Below are 15,231 nucleotides of genomic sequence, written 5' to 3'. Positions count from 1 at the left end.
AGCATCTACAAGCCCTAGTCCCAGACTTGAACCCCACCGTGCCAGAGGTTGCACCGGCACAGAGAGAAGAGACAGGCTTCGAGCTTGTAATTCAAGTACGGGATAAACAGGAGAATCAGACCGGTGGGAAAGCACAAAACGACACGAGTATTTTCAATCAACAAGCTGTCAAAATTCTCCGTGCAGTTTATAAAGGATTTGAAAGAGAATTACGAAGTCTTTCAGACAGTGGTAAGGGAGAGGTCTTCCGAAGCACGGAAGTCCCGCACCACCGGCGGGCGCCCTTTGTGCCGCGGGGGGATGCCCCGGCGGACGGCTAACGCCTACATTAGAACAACGTCAGTTTAGCAGAGCAACGCACGCCTGCCCCATCCCCACTGACGGCCCCCGCTAACCGTCAGGACCTTTCCCTTGGACGGAGAGGTGCCCCCCGCACGCTGCACGGCACATCTGCCTGCCGCACGCGGAGCAAGCGCAGAAGGGGCTGCAGGGGAACGAACCTGCTCCCGCAGCCACCGCTTGCCGTGCAAAGAGCTTCGCTGAAAAACTCAACCCAGAGCGCTTGCTCGGTAACATCAGAAAAGCGAGGTCCTACCCCTTTGCTAATCCCCCCGTCAGGCGTTCGCAAACACGGACAATGCGGGGCAGGGAAGGAAAACTACTAATAAACTCCTTTTGCAAATAAAACCTCCGGCACCCCAGTGCACCCCGAACGCCTCCCCTCCGCCACGCCGGATTAACGTGGTGCTCCCCCAGGGTCGAGGCGGAGGAGCCGGCGCCCCGAGGGTCTCCCACCCGCTGGGGCGGCAGCGCTGCCTCCTCGTGCCCCCTCCCCAGCACCCCCTGCTCTCGCTGCCTGGCTCAAGCGATCTGCGAGCGGAAAGGAGCCTCCTCCCCCATCGCTCCTTCATGAGCGCTACCTGATCAAAAGACACAAAGATCAAGATAAACCCTTTTTTTTTTAACCGTTTGGATCAAAAACATTTGCCCTAGAGAGCAACCTCGGACACGTCTCCCTGCGGAGCCCGTCATGACTTCTCGCTGGGGAGGACTGACCTGCTGTTGCCCACTGCTATCGGCCAGATCCTGCACGTTGCAAGATCATTTCCATCAGAAGTGGGGCACTTCCATCTCCCAGCTCTGTATCGGCTTGTTTGCGGGTAAGTTTGTTTTGCTGCTTTTTCAACAGGGAGCTGCGCTAGAGGAACACCTTGCCAACAGGAGCCCGCGGACCACCTTCAAAAGAAGGCAAAAACGTCCGCCCTGCGAGAGGAATGGCTCCCTTCGCACCCCGCCGGCATCACTGATGCTTCGTTCTCAACACTGCTTGTACGCTGGGTAACTGCACGCCCTGTTCGTTATCCTCAACCTATTTCTGCAGACTTGCAGTCATTTACATTTTAAAATTACAATTTGAGACAAATTACGCCCCGAAAGCTAACAACATCCCACCTAAAATTAATTTTGAAATAGCAAAATTTTCTATCGAAAATTTTGACTCCACAAGTAGAGCTTTTTCTTTACCAGTAGTTAAAAGGAAGGAAAACCAGAACTGCTTAGCCCTGAGCAAGCCGAGCAGCGAGCCTGACGGATCGCTTTGCGTTTCGGTGTTACCGGCAGTCTCCCCCGGCTCTACCGACATGAACACTCGGGGCGAAGGCGAAGCGGAGTTGCGCTGCCCGCCGGCAGCGGGAGGCGAGAGGCAGCCGGGGCACGCCGGGGCCCCGCGGCCTCCTCCCACCTGCAGCCCCCCTGCAGCCCTCGTCTCCCCAAACCGCTTCGACCTGCCCCGAAGCGGGCACTCAAAAGACGCGTATTTGCTAACGCCCAACGCCGCTGCCGGTCCACAAAAAACAAAAAAAAAACCAAAATAAAGCCCTACTATTTAAAACCAATCAGTCTCTCAAAATCCCTGCCAAATACCTGTTTGTGCCATGAGCAAATAATTACTTTTCTACAAGGAAGAAGGTATTAATTAAGAGCATTCGTCAGACTCCTATTCTGCAGGGTTTATCTGGCCCAGGTGTCAGCCAGAGGTGAGCGGCGGATTAGCGCGCGCTCGCGGGCTTTCCCAGCCAAGCCGCCGCCTCGCGCCTACCTGCTAATAACAGCGCTGTCACCAAAGCAACCAACTTAAGGGGTTTAATTGAGTTTAATTACTTGGAAACTCCTGAAAAATCAGGCCAGCTTGGTTGTAGCATAAAAAAAATAATAATAAAAAAGCTCAGACACCAATGGCTGGGCCACGTGTTTGGACAAGGACCACGGGCGAGAACACCCATTCTGTGCCTCTACCGCCTTATACCTCCACCAGGATTTGAGACCTGAACAAGGCTTTTCCATAAAAATGGAAAGTTAGCCGTGCACATCCGTTCGAGTTCAAGCAAGCCCCTGTCTGCTTGAGGGGGAGCACGCATTTAGCTCTTTTACTAGACTTCAGTGGCTTAGTTTGCATTTTTTTCACCTTTTTCACTTGAGCCAGGCTGCCGCGGGAGCCGGCTTCCCAGAGCTCGCCCAGGCAGGGAGTGGGGGCGTTCGCGAGAGCGGCTCTTTGAAGCACCCCAGGAGCTCAGGAGCTGAAACCCATTTTCAAAGGCAACCCACTGAAGTGACCACATTTCCAGCGTTTTGGGAGAGGACTGTCCCCTTCCAAATAGCACACCCCAGCTTTCTCATTCTCAGGCTCTAAACTTTTTTTCCAGAAAAAATTGAAGACATACTCTTTTACCTAAATATTGAATTTTTCAGGTTTATCAGTCAATTCACTCAATCTGAATGAATGTACAGCTTCTACAGTCGCCACAGCGTGGACTTTTCCCAACAAGTCTGCGCCAGACAGAGAAAAGACTTTTTAAGCTGTCCCTTCACCTCGGCCAGGGCCGTGACGTGGGGGGTACTTCCACTGCAGTGCTGCCTGCTGCAGGGCTCTACCTCTACTTGCATGTGTCTGTTCAAAAGCAGTGCGTCGGAAATTATCCCGGTAGGCAAGCGGGCACGCCGGGCAGCAGCGCCTCCCGCCAGGCAGCACACGGGGTTGTGAGGGCTCCCCTCCCTCCGAACGGGAACGATGCTCCGGGACCAGCCGCAGTGACTGCCCTAGTTTCTCCAGCAGCTGAACCCGCCAGCTCTGAAATGGATTCCAGCCTTGTGGGAATACAGCACTTAAATACTTTATAAAAGCCCGGCCGTGGTGCTTGAGTACAAGTGGAATTTATTTTTATAAAGTAATATGAAAGGTTCATGCCCCAAAGCCTGCAAGTATTTTCTTTTTACCATACAGAGCACACACACCAAAAAAAAAATAGGGGGAGAGCTAATGTAAACGTACCTTTCCACCCCCTTCCCCTGCTCCCAGGAGAATCGCTTCTCTATACAAGCTCTCGGTAGCAGGAGGAAACACACCACGCGCCCAGGAAGCTTGCTGGAAAGGTGTCGCGGCGTGCAGCACAACCGCCCACTTTGCACAGCCACTTCCTAACGCAAGTTGTGCCCTTTTCAAAACTTTTTTCTCTTGAAAGTCATGATTCGGTGACCCTGGAGAGCAGCTCCCCCAAGCCCTGCTCGCTCGACAAGCCAGCGTCGGTCCTGGCGCACGCTTTATGTCAGAAAATATCCTTTAATACACCCAAGTGCCACGTGGCGCTGCGCCTAGGAAGCCCCGGGCTCAGCTAGGCTGGGCGACGGGCGCAGGCAGGGGGGTGCCGGGTGCCTCCCTGCCCGCCGTGCCCGCGGCCCGGCCCCACGCCGCCGATCAGGCTCCACGAGCGATGAACACAGACGTTTGCTCCCAAAACACACGCCGGGAATAATCAGGTGGCTGGCATCGTTTACTCCCCTCTCTCCAATAACGAACTAATAATTGATATAGCAGCATGTCTAAAGTAACAGACTTTTTTATTACCTGTGGTGATTGAATGCTTTTTTAATTTAACTTAAAAAGGCATTAAATACAAGGGTTAGCCTCCAGTGGGCAAAAAAATCTCCAACTTCCTCAGAAAATCCTTTCCAAATTGTATTCATCTTGGCTTAATCCATGATCTACTGAGTGAATTAGGCTCTATTTGTTTTGAAAATCTATTTTATGGCGTTCCAAGGCCTGTGTTTTCCTTCGGAAGGGCTTACGCTGCCTCTGCCCAGGAGGCCGCAGCAGCCCCCGGCCCGCGCGGCTGCTGCGCCGCGGCGTCCCAAGGTGCCCCACACATCTGACTAACAAAATGTAAATAAACACAGCTGAGCCGGGACGAAATTGGAAGGTTTTCTCATTAAAGAAATAAAATAAACAGATGTCCTTAAGCACTTTGGCTCATGTTTGTCAAAGGAACGGAAAACTCTCAGATGTTCGACCGGCGGTAGTGATACAAGGCCACATCTCCAGCGAGGGAAGAGGAGGAAAAGAGGCGCCATGGCACTTGGCACTAACCAAGGGCTCTCGAGGGAGGGCACGTTCGGTTTGAACCTGAGCAACTCCTACAAATAGTTTTTAACGGCTGAGCGATAAAATGGGTTTTTATGCCTTCTCAGTTTGTAAAGCGGTAAAGGACAGATTCGGCCATTAAAAGCATGAATCACCCTCAGATGCGATTAAATCTCCGTGGCACTTCAGGCAGGTGCCGGCTCTGGCGTCCTGCGAGAGAACAAAGCAGGAAAAGCAGGAGCTACCTGAAGCATTCGGTGACAGCGGGGGGGGGGGGGGGGGGGGGGGGGGGGGGGGGGGGAACAAACAAACAAAAAAATCAATCCTGGGATTTTAAAAGCATCTTGAGTACAGCCAAGCAGGAACTTCTCTCTCTTTTTTTTTTTAATTGAAAATAATTCATTTAAAGGAAAATTGGTGAGAATCTACAACTGCCAGCCAAACTTCTGCAGGAGATGGTTTCTTACATCCACAACGTTGTTTCTGGTGAGAACAAGACAGGCCAGTTTGCAGTGCGCTGATGTGCACCTCTGTTTGCAAGAAACAATGGAAAATCACGTTCAGGTCCTGTCCTCACCTGGGCCAAGTGGCAGCTTTAGCTGTCATGTCCCTAGTATGTTCAAAACATCTTGAGGCCTGACCATCCTTGGAGACCCCCGTCCCCGCGTGCCTGGGCTGCTGCAGGAGCCCAGGGGCAGAGCCTGCTTGCACTGGGGTATATCTCATGCAATTGGAAATGTTGAAATGCAATTAAAAAATTAAAACAAATAAAAATACAAAATAAAAAACAATATAAAATATGGTCATCTTAAACAAATAGCCTCTATACCGGTCAAGCAAGTGTGGAGCAGCTCTGTGGACAACAACAAGTCCCAGCTGAGAAAAGCCAGAGCAGCCGCTTGAGGCAAGCGTCCGCACTGGCAAGGCTCACAGAGACGCGGTGCAATACAGCCAGGTGGAAAATCTTTCAGTTAAGCTAACTAGTATTTGGAATATGACTTTGCATGACCCTTTTTTAAAACTGGGCTATAAAGTATTCTATCACTTTTTTGTGGCATTTTTTTTTTTTTGTCTTAAATTCAAGTCAATGCAAGATGCTGAATAATTTCAGAAGATGCTATGCATCGAAAGGGGAATTTTAGAGATCACAGCCCTGGGTATGAACACGCATTGTCAAAGGCCTGATAAAGATTCTACGCAATTCAAGTGTTTAGACTGACCTCCACATTCAGTTCTTTAATTCAGTGCTAAAATTAATTCCTTTCCATTTGGTTCCAGGATTTCAAAGTAACTGTTTCATGGACACATGAATTTTAGCTCTAGATTTTGCTTCAATCACAATTCAGCTTGAGACTAAAGTCTTGAGGCCACGTTTTTCTCAGAAGCGTAACAACACTGAACAAAACAATGCACACACTGGGGAAGTACTGGGAAACACACAAAATACTGGGAAACGCACAAAATACTGGGAAAAGCTATTAGCTTCACACATATCCCTTGGCAAGGGAAAAAAGCGCACCTGGTGCCCCTTTCTTCTCCATATTACTCCTTTAAAAAGCATGAGACTGAATCTGTCATATAATGCTTAAATTTCCTTGACTGACAGAGATGCAGAAATATTTTTTTAAATGCTTTGACAACACAGATTATGAAACAAGCTTGCAAATTGCTCAAGAGTCAGGGAAAGGGGAGTAGACTCATGATTTTCTTTGGCACGGGAGTGCTTGCAATCTCTTTTTATTGTGTCTGAAGTTAATGCCATCAAAAAAGTCCTTCTGTACTGTGCCTCGCTCTCGCAAACAAATGGCCAAAGCCCCTCGATGTTCGCCCTGCTCCTGTGAAACCCTAGCAGTACCGTGATGCATTTTGACCCATTTTTCCCATTGTGTTTTGCTTGTGATTTCACATGCGGCTCTTCGCAGACACAGCAAGGATTGCAGTCATCCCCCCCTTGAATGGGAGCTCTATTATGCACGGCTCGGGGGATTAGAAGGGCTGTGGGGACAGTACATTAAGCCGTAATAATGGTCTATGTCTGCCGTGGTCTCTAGGCACAGGGTAAATATTCTGCACCCATATGGTGATAGGAAGCCTGCAGAACAGGTTTCTAAACCTTCTTGAACATAATATCCAGGGCTAATTAGATATGGGACTTAGTTTTTTTCTCCCCCCCGCCTTTTCTTTGTCAGAGGGCCTCCCGCCAAGGAATGAACGGGTGGGGAGATTTCGCCCGGCCTGACAGCTCGGCTGCCCCGGCCACCTCGAGCGTGACGTGGGGTGTTCAGGCAGGTCTGCAGCCGTGCAGCTGAGCAAGTGGTGAGGGGACGCTGCGGGCCACTCTGCCTGCCACCGCAAAGGTTGTACCGCAGGGGCTGCATGGGAAAGGTACTAGGACCCAGCATAGGAGGACCGGGCAAGTGCCCTGAATAGAGCAAACAGTTTGGGTAAAGGGACTAAAAGCAGCGACCCAGGCTGGAACATTAACTCATGCATCAACCTTGAGTAAGTCTTATGCTTTAACTTCTACGAATGCTGTGTGCAAAGTATTTTCTTAACACTCGAGCTGAACTGTCCATGCCCTGAGGAGCCCACGACCTCTGGCAAGGTCAAGGTTTGTGTCAGAGGCTTCCCCATGGTGAGTTTTAGATCAGAAATAAAGGTAAAGTTCACATGAAATCTCGTCAGAAAACATCCACTGGAGCATCTGACTATAGCTGACAATCCTTTCGTGAGTTTTTCTCAGCATTTTTTCTTTTTTCCCCCCAAAGCAAGGTTTTTTGGAAAGCTCCCTATTACCACGACCACCAAGGCAGGCAGAACAGGCAGAAGCTCTGGGATTTTGCAGCTGAAGAACCCAGCCCCACATCTCTGAAGCCACAGTTACTCTTCCTCTTTCCTCTCTCCTCTGCCCAGAAAATCACTCTAGAAACATTCAGCTTTATCAGCTTTGCACAGCAGCTACACCAGCACGGCAGAGAGGATGAGATAGGGAGGTTAATGTTCACCGGAGGAATGGTGAAGATCACATAAGCTGGCACTTGTTCTGAAGGCACACGCAGGGAACCAAGACCTCTGCGAGTGAGATTCAATTCAAAGTGTGTACTTGTCTAACTAGAGACATGTGAATCCATTACGGAAAAAAAAAGTACGAATTTTAGGCCCTGATATTAAGACTTGACTTTGAGATTAACTCTTCCTATACTATTCAAGTCAGAAATTCTGAAACTCTAAGAAACTCTGGCTCACGGCTTCACCTGCACTTGATAATTGAGCTCACTTAAACATTTCTGAATTGTGTTTAGTATTTGATGGTTCCCAGGACAGCCTGCCTGCGCTGGCTCCATTTCCCTCTTGGTTTAAGGGCTGGTCCAAAGCCCAGTGAAGCCTCAGGTTGTCTTTGGATCAAGCTGTTAGCCTCTAATACTTTCATAACACAATCATTTCCCTTATAGAAAAGGCCCGAGGAATTTAACACTGATGAAACAAGTGAAGGAGTATGAAAAATCCTTCTACAGAAGTTTCTCCAAAAAGCCTGTTGCAACTTACTAGAAAAGATAATCCATTCCAAAAACAAGCAAACAAAAAAACCCTGTTTGTACCATTCTTTACATTTGTATAAAAGAATCAGCCAAGAGAAATTTGTCATTTCTGAGCTCTGAAGGCCTCCCGACAGACAAACCCCAAGTTTCCGCTTTCCCCTCTCACGGGTGCCCGAGGCCGGCAGCTCCCGCAGAGCCTGGCCTGGGCCCGACTCGGCCCTCCAGTGCGGGGACGGGAATTCCCCACGTGCCGGCTGCAGCCTCCGCTCAGCCCAGCGGTGCCCACGTAGCAGCTCCACGTTGCACAAGTTTATGTTTCCCGATCCTGCCTAATTCCTGCTATTTTATGCAGGCAGCTAGGTCTGAGCTTGCACACATATGCCTCGGACTGTCTTGGGAGCGCCGTTCCCTGGGAAAAGCAACTGTCAATTACGCTGGACAACGCAGGTCCAAGCAAATCCCTGCTCGGAATCACGTGCCTGGTTTTCCGAGGGTGCTGCTGGACGTGTTAGCAGCCTTCCCAATGCCTCAGTAAACTTCCACACCACAAACACCGTTTTATATCCTTTACAACTGCGCACATCTAACAGCGAACAATAAATCTATCTTGCTAATTACACATTCGGCTTGTTATAACCATCGTAAAACAAGTACAGCTGGGAAAGCCATGAAATGATGTCAAATCATATTTCTACTTTCTCAAGAGAAACATGCTTATTTTCCAGTCTCCTGATGAAGCTGACTGTTCAAAGCCATGTGAGGAAACAGCTGCCAAATAGTCATCCACCTTTAATTAGGTAATGATATTGTCTTTTTTCCTACCCATTTAAAAGTATTTGACATTCTGTAATTCAAAGTGACTCAAGTGTTTATCATAAAAAAAACTGCCTTAGGAAGAAACTGAAGCACATGGTACTAAATCCAAGTGCCAGCGTTTTCTCCTTAGCAGCCAAGTTCAGCCACAGAGCTGCCTAAAAACCCCAGCTGAGGGACGGGGGTCTAAAGGTAGTCTTCCTAAAACCGCTTACGCATGAGGGCTCCGGCAGCCCCGTGGGAAGGAGCGCCGCTCTTCCTCCTGGCCACCTGGACCGACCAGCCCAAAAACTCTCCAAAAAACAGTTGTCTGAGATTCTTATGAAATCACCAGTCTAACAAAAAGATACGTTACCTCACTCGGGCTAGAGTTACTGCTTTCTGGCTGCCGGATAAGCGCGCTCTTAGAGAAGAAAGAGCGTGTAAGAACATCCCGGTGTCCCACCTAGCAGCCCTCGACAATACCAGCTTTGGAAAAACAAGGGGCTGCTTGCAGCATGAAGGGGAAGTAAATTAAATTTTCACATGTTCGGAGGAAATACCACAGGACATATTTACATGAATGTGTCTGAATAAAACCGGCATCTGTTTGAAAAGCTGCCTTATTAGCTGCCCCCACAGTTCCCGATGCAATTTGGCTGGACAAGCAGTAACATTAAAAAAAAAAAAGACAAATCAAATTTTACCTTCCCGTATCTGGATGCAAACGTTCCCGTGAGTAAGGAGTGAAAAATAATTATCGTCTCGTCCAAGTCCCACACAAACACACGCTGCGATGAAGGACGGGGCCGGAAAAAAAGAAACACAGGCACACATTAAGCATTTGCAGGAGCTGGTTCAGTCAGGAAACGTGTATTATCGGGCTGGAGCTTTTCAAGGCGTCAGACCCACCAGGAGCCCCGAGCAGCGAGGTCTCCCGCAGGCGCGAGCCGAGGAGCCGCGGCCCCAGGGGCGCTCGCCGTCCTGCCCGGCTGCTGTCCCCACCGCCGCGCATCTCCCCAGAGCCCATCGCCGCGGAGCAGGGGGACAACGGCAGCCCGAGAAAGAGCCCAGAGGAGGAAAAAATCGCTGACAGGCGACAAATCGCCTGAGACGTCACTACTACAGAAACCGAACAACTGTCCTGGTTTCACAAGTCTGACTAGCCGTGTTTGTAGGCCCCAGCTATGCTAGAGGTTTCGTTCTGGCGCGGAGGACGCGCTAGGCTGATGGCGGCTTATTTTCCGACTGCTGCGCCAGGCTGCTTTGCCGGATTTACCAGGGGAACGCGAGCCGGTGTCATTACCTCGATCTCGCTGTCAGCGGTAGGGGAAGGATCGTTGCCTCTTTTTGAGCGGGCCCGTACCTTGCCGTCTGCCCCTCGGTGGTGCCTCTCTGCTTCCGCCTCTTTGGCTGGCGTCGTGGTGTACTCCCCTGTTGCGAAGACACGATATGCCACCGCGGACTTGAATTTTGCATTGTATCGTTAAAATTGAAGCAGGAGATCTCTCAGCGGAGAGCGACAGGAACGCACGAAAACACACTCAGAAAAACTCACTGTATTCATGCCAGCATACGTTGTTAGAGAAACCACTCAGCGGCTTTTCGCTCGTTTTCATTCATTCATTTCATCTAATTTTTCATTTCAAAGGTTTGTGTTACAATAATTTCAAAAATGGCTGGGATTATACATACGGATAATTTCAAAATGTCACATTAAAAAACTTTGTCATATTTTTCAATTAAAAGCAGCACCTTTTTGAATTTTATTCCCCCCTCCGCCCACTTTTCGAAGACAGAAATTAGAAAGACAGTAAAAAAAGAATACTAGGACCCCTCCAACTTTTGTAAAAAACAATTTCTTTTTGATTTAATGAATGTTCATGGTTAAAAAGGTATTCCCAACCTCAATTTCTATCTAAAAATACACAGCCCTAATTAATCATTTCACAGAGGACAGTAGTCTAGAAATAACCCAGAAGAAACAAAGGTGAAGTTCCCTGTATAAAGTATCTGTTTTTGTTGGCTTGAGTTTCATAAACCTGCCCAGATTTCACTTGCCTTACACCACACATCCTTTTCAAACATATTTTTCTTTTCCCCTCGCTAAATTGCGGCCTCCCAGAACCGCCACAAGCTACTTCAGAAAAGCCTGGGTTGGGGCTAAGACACCTATTTGAAATCACCTTTTCTCAAAAAGGCCGAGATAAGATCTCAAGAACAGAAAATCCTCCAACTGCTTTTAGAGCAATCTGTGATCGCTTCTTTTTAAAAACCAATATTAGTTTATTTTTCTTTCAGAGCAACCACAGATGTTCAGATTTGTTCCATAAGTCAGCAGACCTGCCATGGGCGTATGCTGTGCTCATCCGCAAATTATGTGGTGTTTTACATAAATGTTGCCGCATGCCAATGAAAACTTCAGCAGGGAAACGATATGTGAAGGCTGCATTTGAACAGTACATAGGAGGATAATAATCCGTCAGTAATTCCATAAGCCATTTAAGCCTTGAGACTTTCAAGAGTTAAGAGAGTCCACAAGCATTGGAGGTATGGGTGCTTTTCTGCATAGAGTTCATACTGAACTTTCAACTTGGACTGTGTGTTTTTTTTTGTTTGTTTTTTTTTGTTTTTTTAAGAAAGACTTTCTCTTCATGTACTTATTTATGAACGCATCGATTATATGTAGTTGTTGGAGGCAAATGTAAATCTTGATGGAGATGTGGGCTACAAAGTCAGCATACGGTGACATCTGGGGCTTTTTCAGAGCATGGCCGTTTGTTTTGAACTCCCCATTGCTACACACAGTACTGATCTGTTTTTTGTAAGTAATTATTTTCTTTCTGTACTACCTTTAAATAGAGGAGATCAAACCACGCACACTCATGAAAACAACACTGGTTGGTCTTAGAGAGTCTGCATTTTCTAATCTCTTCCCTAAACTTTGTGTAGTGCTGCGTGAGCAGAACTGTTAAGTGTCAGTAATAAGACTTAGCCGGGAAATTTGGTTTATCTGGGTTAATCCTTACAAAAATCCAACAAATATAAAAATACTTACAAAAATCCAGCAGCAAATGTAAGAGGCACCTACCAGAGAGCGATTCTGTGCTCTGGCTGGTGATATTGTGGGACGAGTCCTGCAGCGAGTAAGTGGACGTGGGGATGGCTGATGGGCTGATGCTGTTTGCCGACACGTAGGGAGAGTTGTAGGAAGAGCTGTAATACTGAGAGTACTGGCTCTGAGGAAAGCTTGGGTAGGATGGGTATTCCTTCAGGGAAAAAAGAAACACGTACCTTCTGCGTATCACAGTTTTCATCTGATAAATAAATGCACCAGGCACTGCACACAGCAAGGCAGCGTTACCTAAGCACGCAGCAAGCCAACGCCTTCACTAAAGGACCATGTTTCAGTCACTTCGGAAATTACATTTCTGCTTCTCCCAAATACGCTCCTGCTTTATTAAGATCAGCTGAATCAACAAGAGGTCAAAAATCAGGAAAGTCCTGTTTTTTCTGTAGGATTTTATTTATCACCGCTGACGCATTTGGTATTACAGGGTTCAACAACTTCATATAGGAGCGGAGCAGGGCTGTATTTTGAGGAGGACAGCAGTGGGACGTGCCATCTCCACGACAACACTACACCTGAGAAAGTAGGAAGCCGGAATGAACAACTGGGTGAGGGAAGGAGCAACACAGGCTGCGTTTTCCCATGATCAGCAACATTTTCTGATCGGCTGTTTGAATGGGTTACAAAAATGAAAAAATAAATGTAATAATTGTTTTGCAGAAATGTTCATGCTTGAGATTTTCCAGCTAGCTCAGCAACAACTAAATGCCTGAATGAGCGTCCTTGCCTACAGAAACATGAACTAATAACAAGAGGTGCGAGTGATCTCAGAGAGCTGAAGTGCAGTAGTTGAATCAACTCAAGAAAGGGTGTTGTGATACCCTTTGTCTTGATTTTAAGGATCCCACATGAACCTTATACCATTCTCTCTATCTGTGCTTTTTTGTGAGAAGGACCCTGGATAGATTAGAAACTTCTCTCTGGGCAAGTGAAATATAAAAAGTTTAATTTCTTTTGTTTGTTTTTGCTCACAACTCCTGCTCTAGTCCACCTATTTGCTTTCACACATAGCAGTATTCACGCTACAGGGATTGTTTTTCAACAAAAGTATTTCTTTAAAAAAAAGTTAACTAGTTTCTGGTATTAAATACATGCTAGCCAGCAAGATCCTTTCCTCCCTCACTGTTTACATCTTAGGCTGCGACACTGCTATTTCATTAGCCCTCAGTCACCAGCGAGCTTTCTGGAGACGATGGGAAACCTTTCTGATAGTTGTGAGACGGCACAAGAAGGATGAAACTCTCGGCACTGCCGTGCAGCGACGCAGCAGAGGCTGCCAGCGGCACCGTCCTCCCTCCCTCACCGAAAACAAGTGGCGGGGTTGCCAGCACTAAGCGCGCAGCCGTACCTGGTGCACAGCGCCGAATCCTGCAGAATTGGCCAGGCCGTTGGCTCCTTGGTAAATCCCTGTGGTGCCTAAGAGAAAAAATATCACGCTCATAAACTACACCAGGAATCACAGTAACACTATATTTATATAAAGAGCCAACAACAGTGGGTGAGGTATTTGTACCCTAGAAAAAAAAAGTGTTTCACGTGACAAATACAGACTTTGAGGATTTGGGGCTATTACTGAGGTCTGCTTAAAATTATTCAAAGACAACCATTACGTACACCAAAAAACAACCATTTAGGGAGCTGGGAAACAAAGCTGGAAAACAAGGATTCAACCTGAATTTAAAGTTCAGCGCCTTCCTCTTCCCTGTAAATAACGGAACAGGGTTTTTTGCTCTTCTTATGCCACAAGACCCCACAGATTACATATCCCAGCATGCACACATACACTGTCATGCACAGGTATGTCCTGGTGGACCAGGCACATGTGAATTTCAGAAAGTTGTTTGAAAATTTGATCCCCAGTGTTGCTATCCCAAAGATAAGAATGGTATTGCTGAGGTTTCTGGGCCAGCGGGGAGCGAAAGCATTGCTTCATCCCGCGACACGAGAAAGGGAAAGGACTCGACTCCTCCTGAGTAAAACAGCCGATGTCCAGCCAGGCCTCCTTAGCTGGGGTAAACACTACTGCAGATACCAGGATTTTTTGGGTGGAGCAGGAAAAGTCTAGAGAAGATCTATAGGGACAGGCCTCCTTCACCTCCCACCAGGGAAGTGGTGGGAGAGCTCAGGGCTTCTCATTGCCTGCATCTGGCACCACTGGCAAGTGCTAGCCCTGACTCAACTCCAGCCTTTGCCGTTTCCTATTTCCAAATTTCCCTCTTCCCGCAGGTGGGACTTGCCTCCGGAGCCAGTGTGGTGCGATGCTAAGCTACACCAAAAGTTTCCTTCCCGGGTTTGCACAGCGCTTGCTCGAGGGCTGCCGCTCACAAACGGGGGGAAAGCTGGGCTACGCTGGCAGCGGAAGGCGGCAGGCTCCGGAGGGTGCTCTGACCTGCTACTTCCACAGCTAAGTACAGCAAAAGAGGTACAATTTGGGGGCTGTGTGGCCACAGCGGGCTCTTGCATGGGCTCTGCTTCCACGTGCTCTCGGACTGAGCCCTCATCAGGCACGCAGGAGCCTGTTTTCCTCTCTGGTTTCTTACCGCGGGACTGCTTTTGAGTAGAGCCGCTTTAGCCAGATGCCTCTCTCCGTGCCTTCATGTGGCATCCTTTCCCCCAAGACCCGCTGCTTGTTTTTATTTTAAGACACCAGATTAGCTCGGGAATGGGCAGCTGAACAAACTCTGCTCTGCCAAGCGTGGCTACAAAGCACGCGCGGCCAGCAGTAAACCGCATGCCCAGGAGGAACGAGGAGGAGGAGGAGGAGGAAGGCTCTGCCCTCCACACCGAATCCACCGCCACATGCGCCCTTCCAAGAGCGGGGACAGGGGAGGGGATGGAGGGGACACGAGGGGGTACAGGTATCCCAAGCCAAAGCCCTCATGGGCACAGCTCACTCCAAAACGGAGCTGAGCCACGGCAGGCAGGCGCGGGTGGTGCATCCTCCTCTTTCTACCCCAAAACGCAGTCCTGGAAGGAGAGCCTGCGCAGCAGCCGGCCCCTCCGGGCAGCATCCCTCCCGCCCACACGAGCCTCCCCTTTTCTGCACATTTTTCTTCCAAAAAGTGACTAAGATGAGCATGTTTCTGCGGTAACTATGCATTTCTCACCAGGGTGAAGGGGAGGAGCAGAGCCCCACTGCTTACGGGCACAAACAACTTTGGCGGCACGCGCAGCAGCTCTTGTACACCCGCGCTCCAAACAACACAGGGGAATTTCTGATCTTCCCAAACTGCTGTTTAGAAACAATCCATCATCCTTTATTAAAGCTGTCAAGAGGGGGATGAGTTACCTCGAGGGACTCATGCTTTATGTGTAAATTGTGATGAGAACATGTTTTTTGCTGTGCTACCCACAAA

The 15,231-nt window shown here is 48.5% G+C and overlaps 1 protein-coding gene across 12 annotated transcripts in view; it reads right to left on the bottom strand.

Moving 5' to 3' along the window:
* The window catches only part of EYA2 (EYA transcriptional coactivator and phosphatase 2), a 98,658-nt gene that overhangs the window by 20,049 nt on the left and 63,378 nt on the right, over positions 1 to 15,231 (bottom strand). For 11 of the 12 annotated variants that reach the window (XR_010391880.1, XM_064521454.1, XM_064521455.1 and 8 more), the window contains 4 exons: positions 13,224 to 13,291; positions 11,837 to 12,014; positions 10,052 to 10,179; positions 9,453 to 9,536 (listed from right to left, as the gene is read on the bottom strand). Coding sequence is in view for 11 of the 12 variants with exons in the window: in XM_064521454.1 (XP_064377524.1) it covers positions 9,453 to 9,536; positions 10,052 to 10,179; positions 11,837 to 12,014; positions 13,224 to 13,291 (458 nt within the window). In the remaining variant the exon portion in view is untranslated. The remainder of the gene's footprint in view (positions 1 to 9,452; positions 9,537 to 10,051; positions 10,180 to 11,836; positions 12,015 to 13,223; positions 13,292 to 15,231) is intronic. The other variant, XM_064521452.1, reaches the window with a different exon arrangement.

The sequence above is a fragment of the Dromaius novaehollandiae genome, chromosome 16 (genome assembly GCF_036370855.1).
Source record: "Dromaius novaehollandiae isolate bDroNov1 chromosome 16, bDroNov1.hap1, whole genome shotgun sequence".
Lineage (NCBI taxonomy): Eukaryota > Metazoa > Chordata > Aves > Casuariiformes > Dromaiidae > Dromaius > Dromaius novaehollandiae.
The sequence above is the reverse complement of the archived record's forward strand: the minus strand, read 5'-3'. Positions and strand labels throughout refer to the sequence as shown.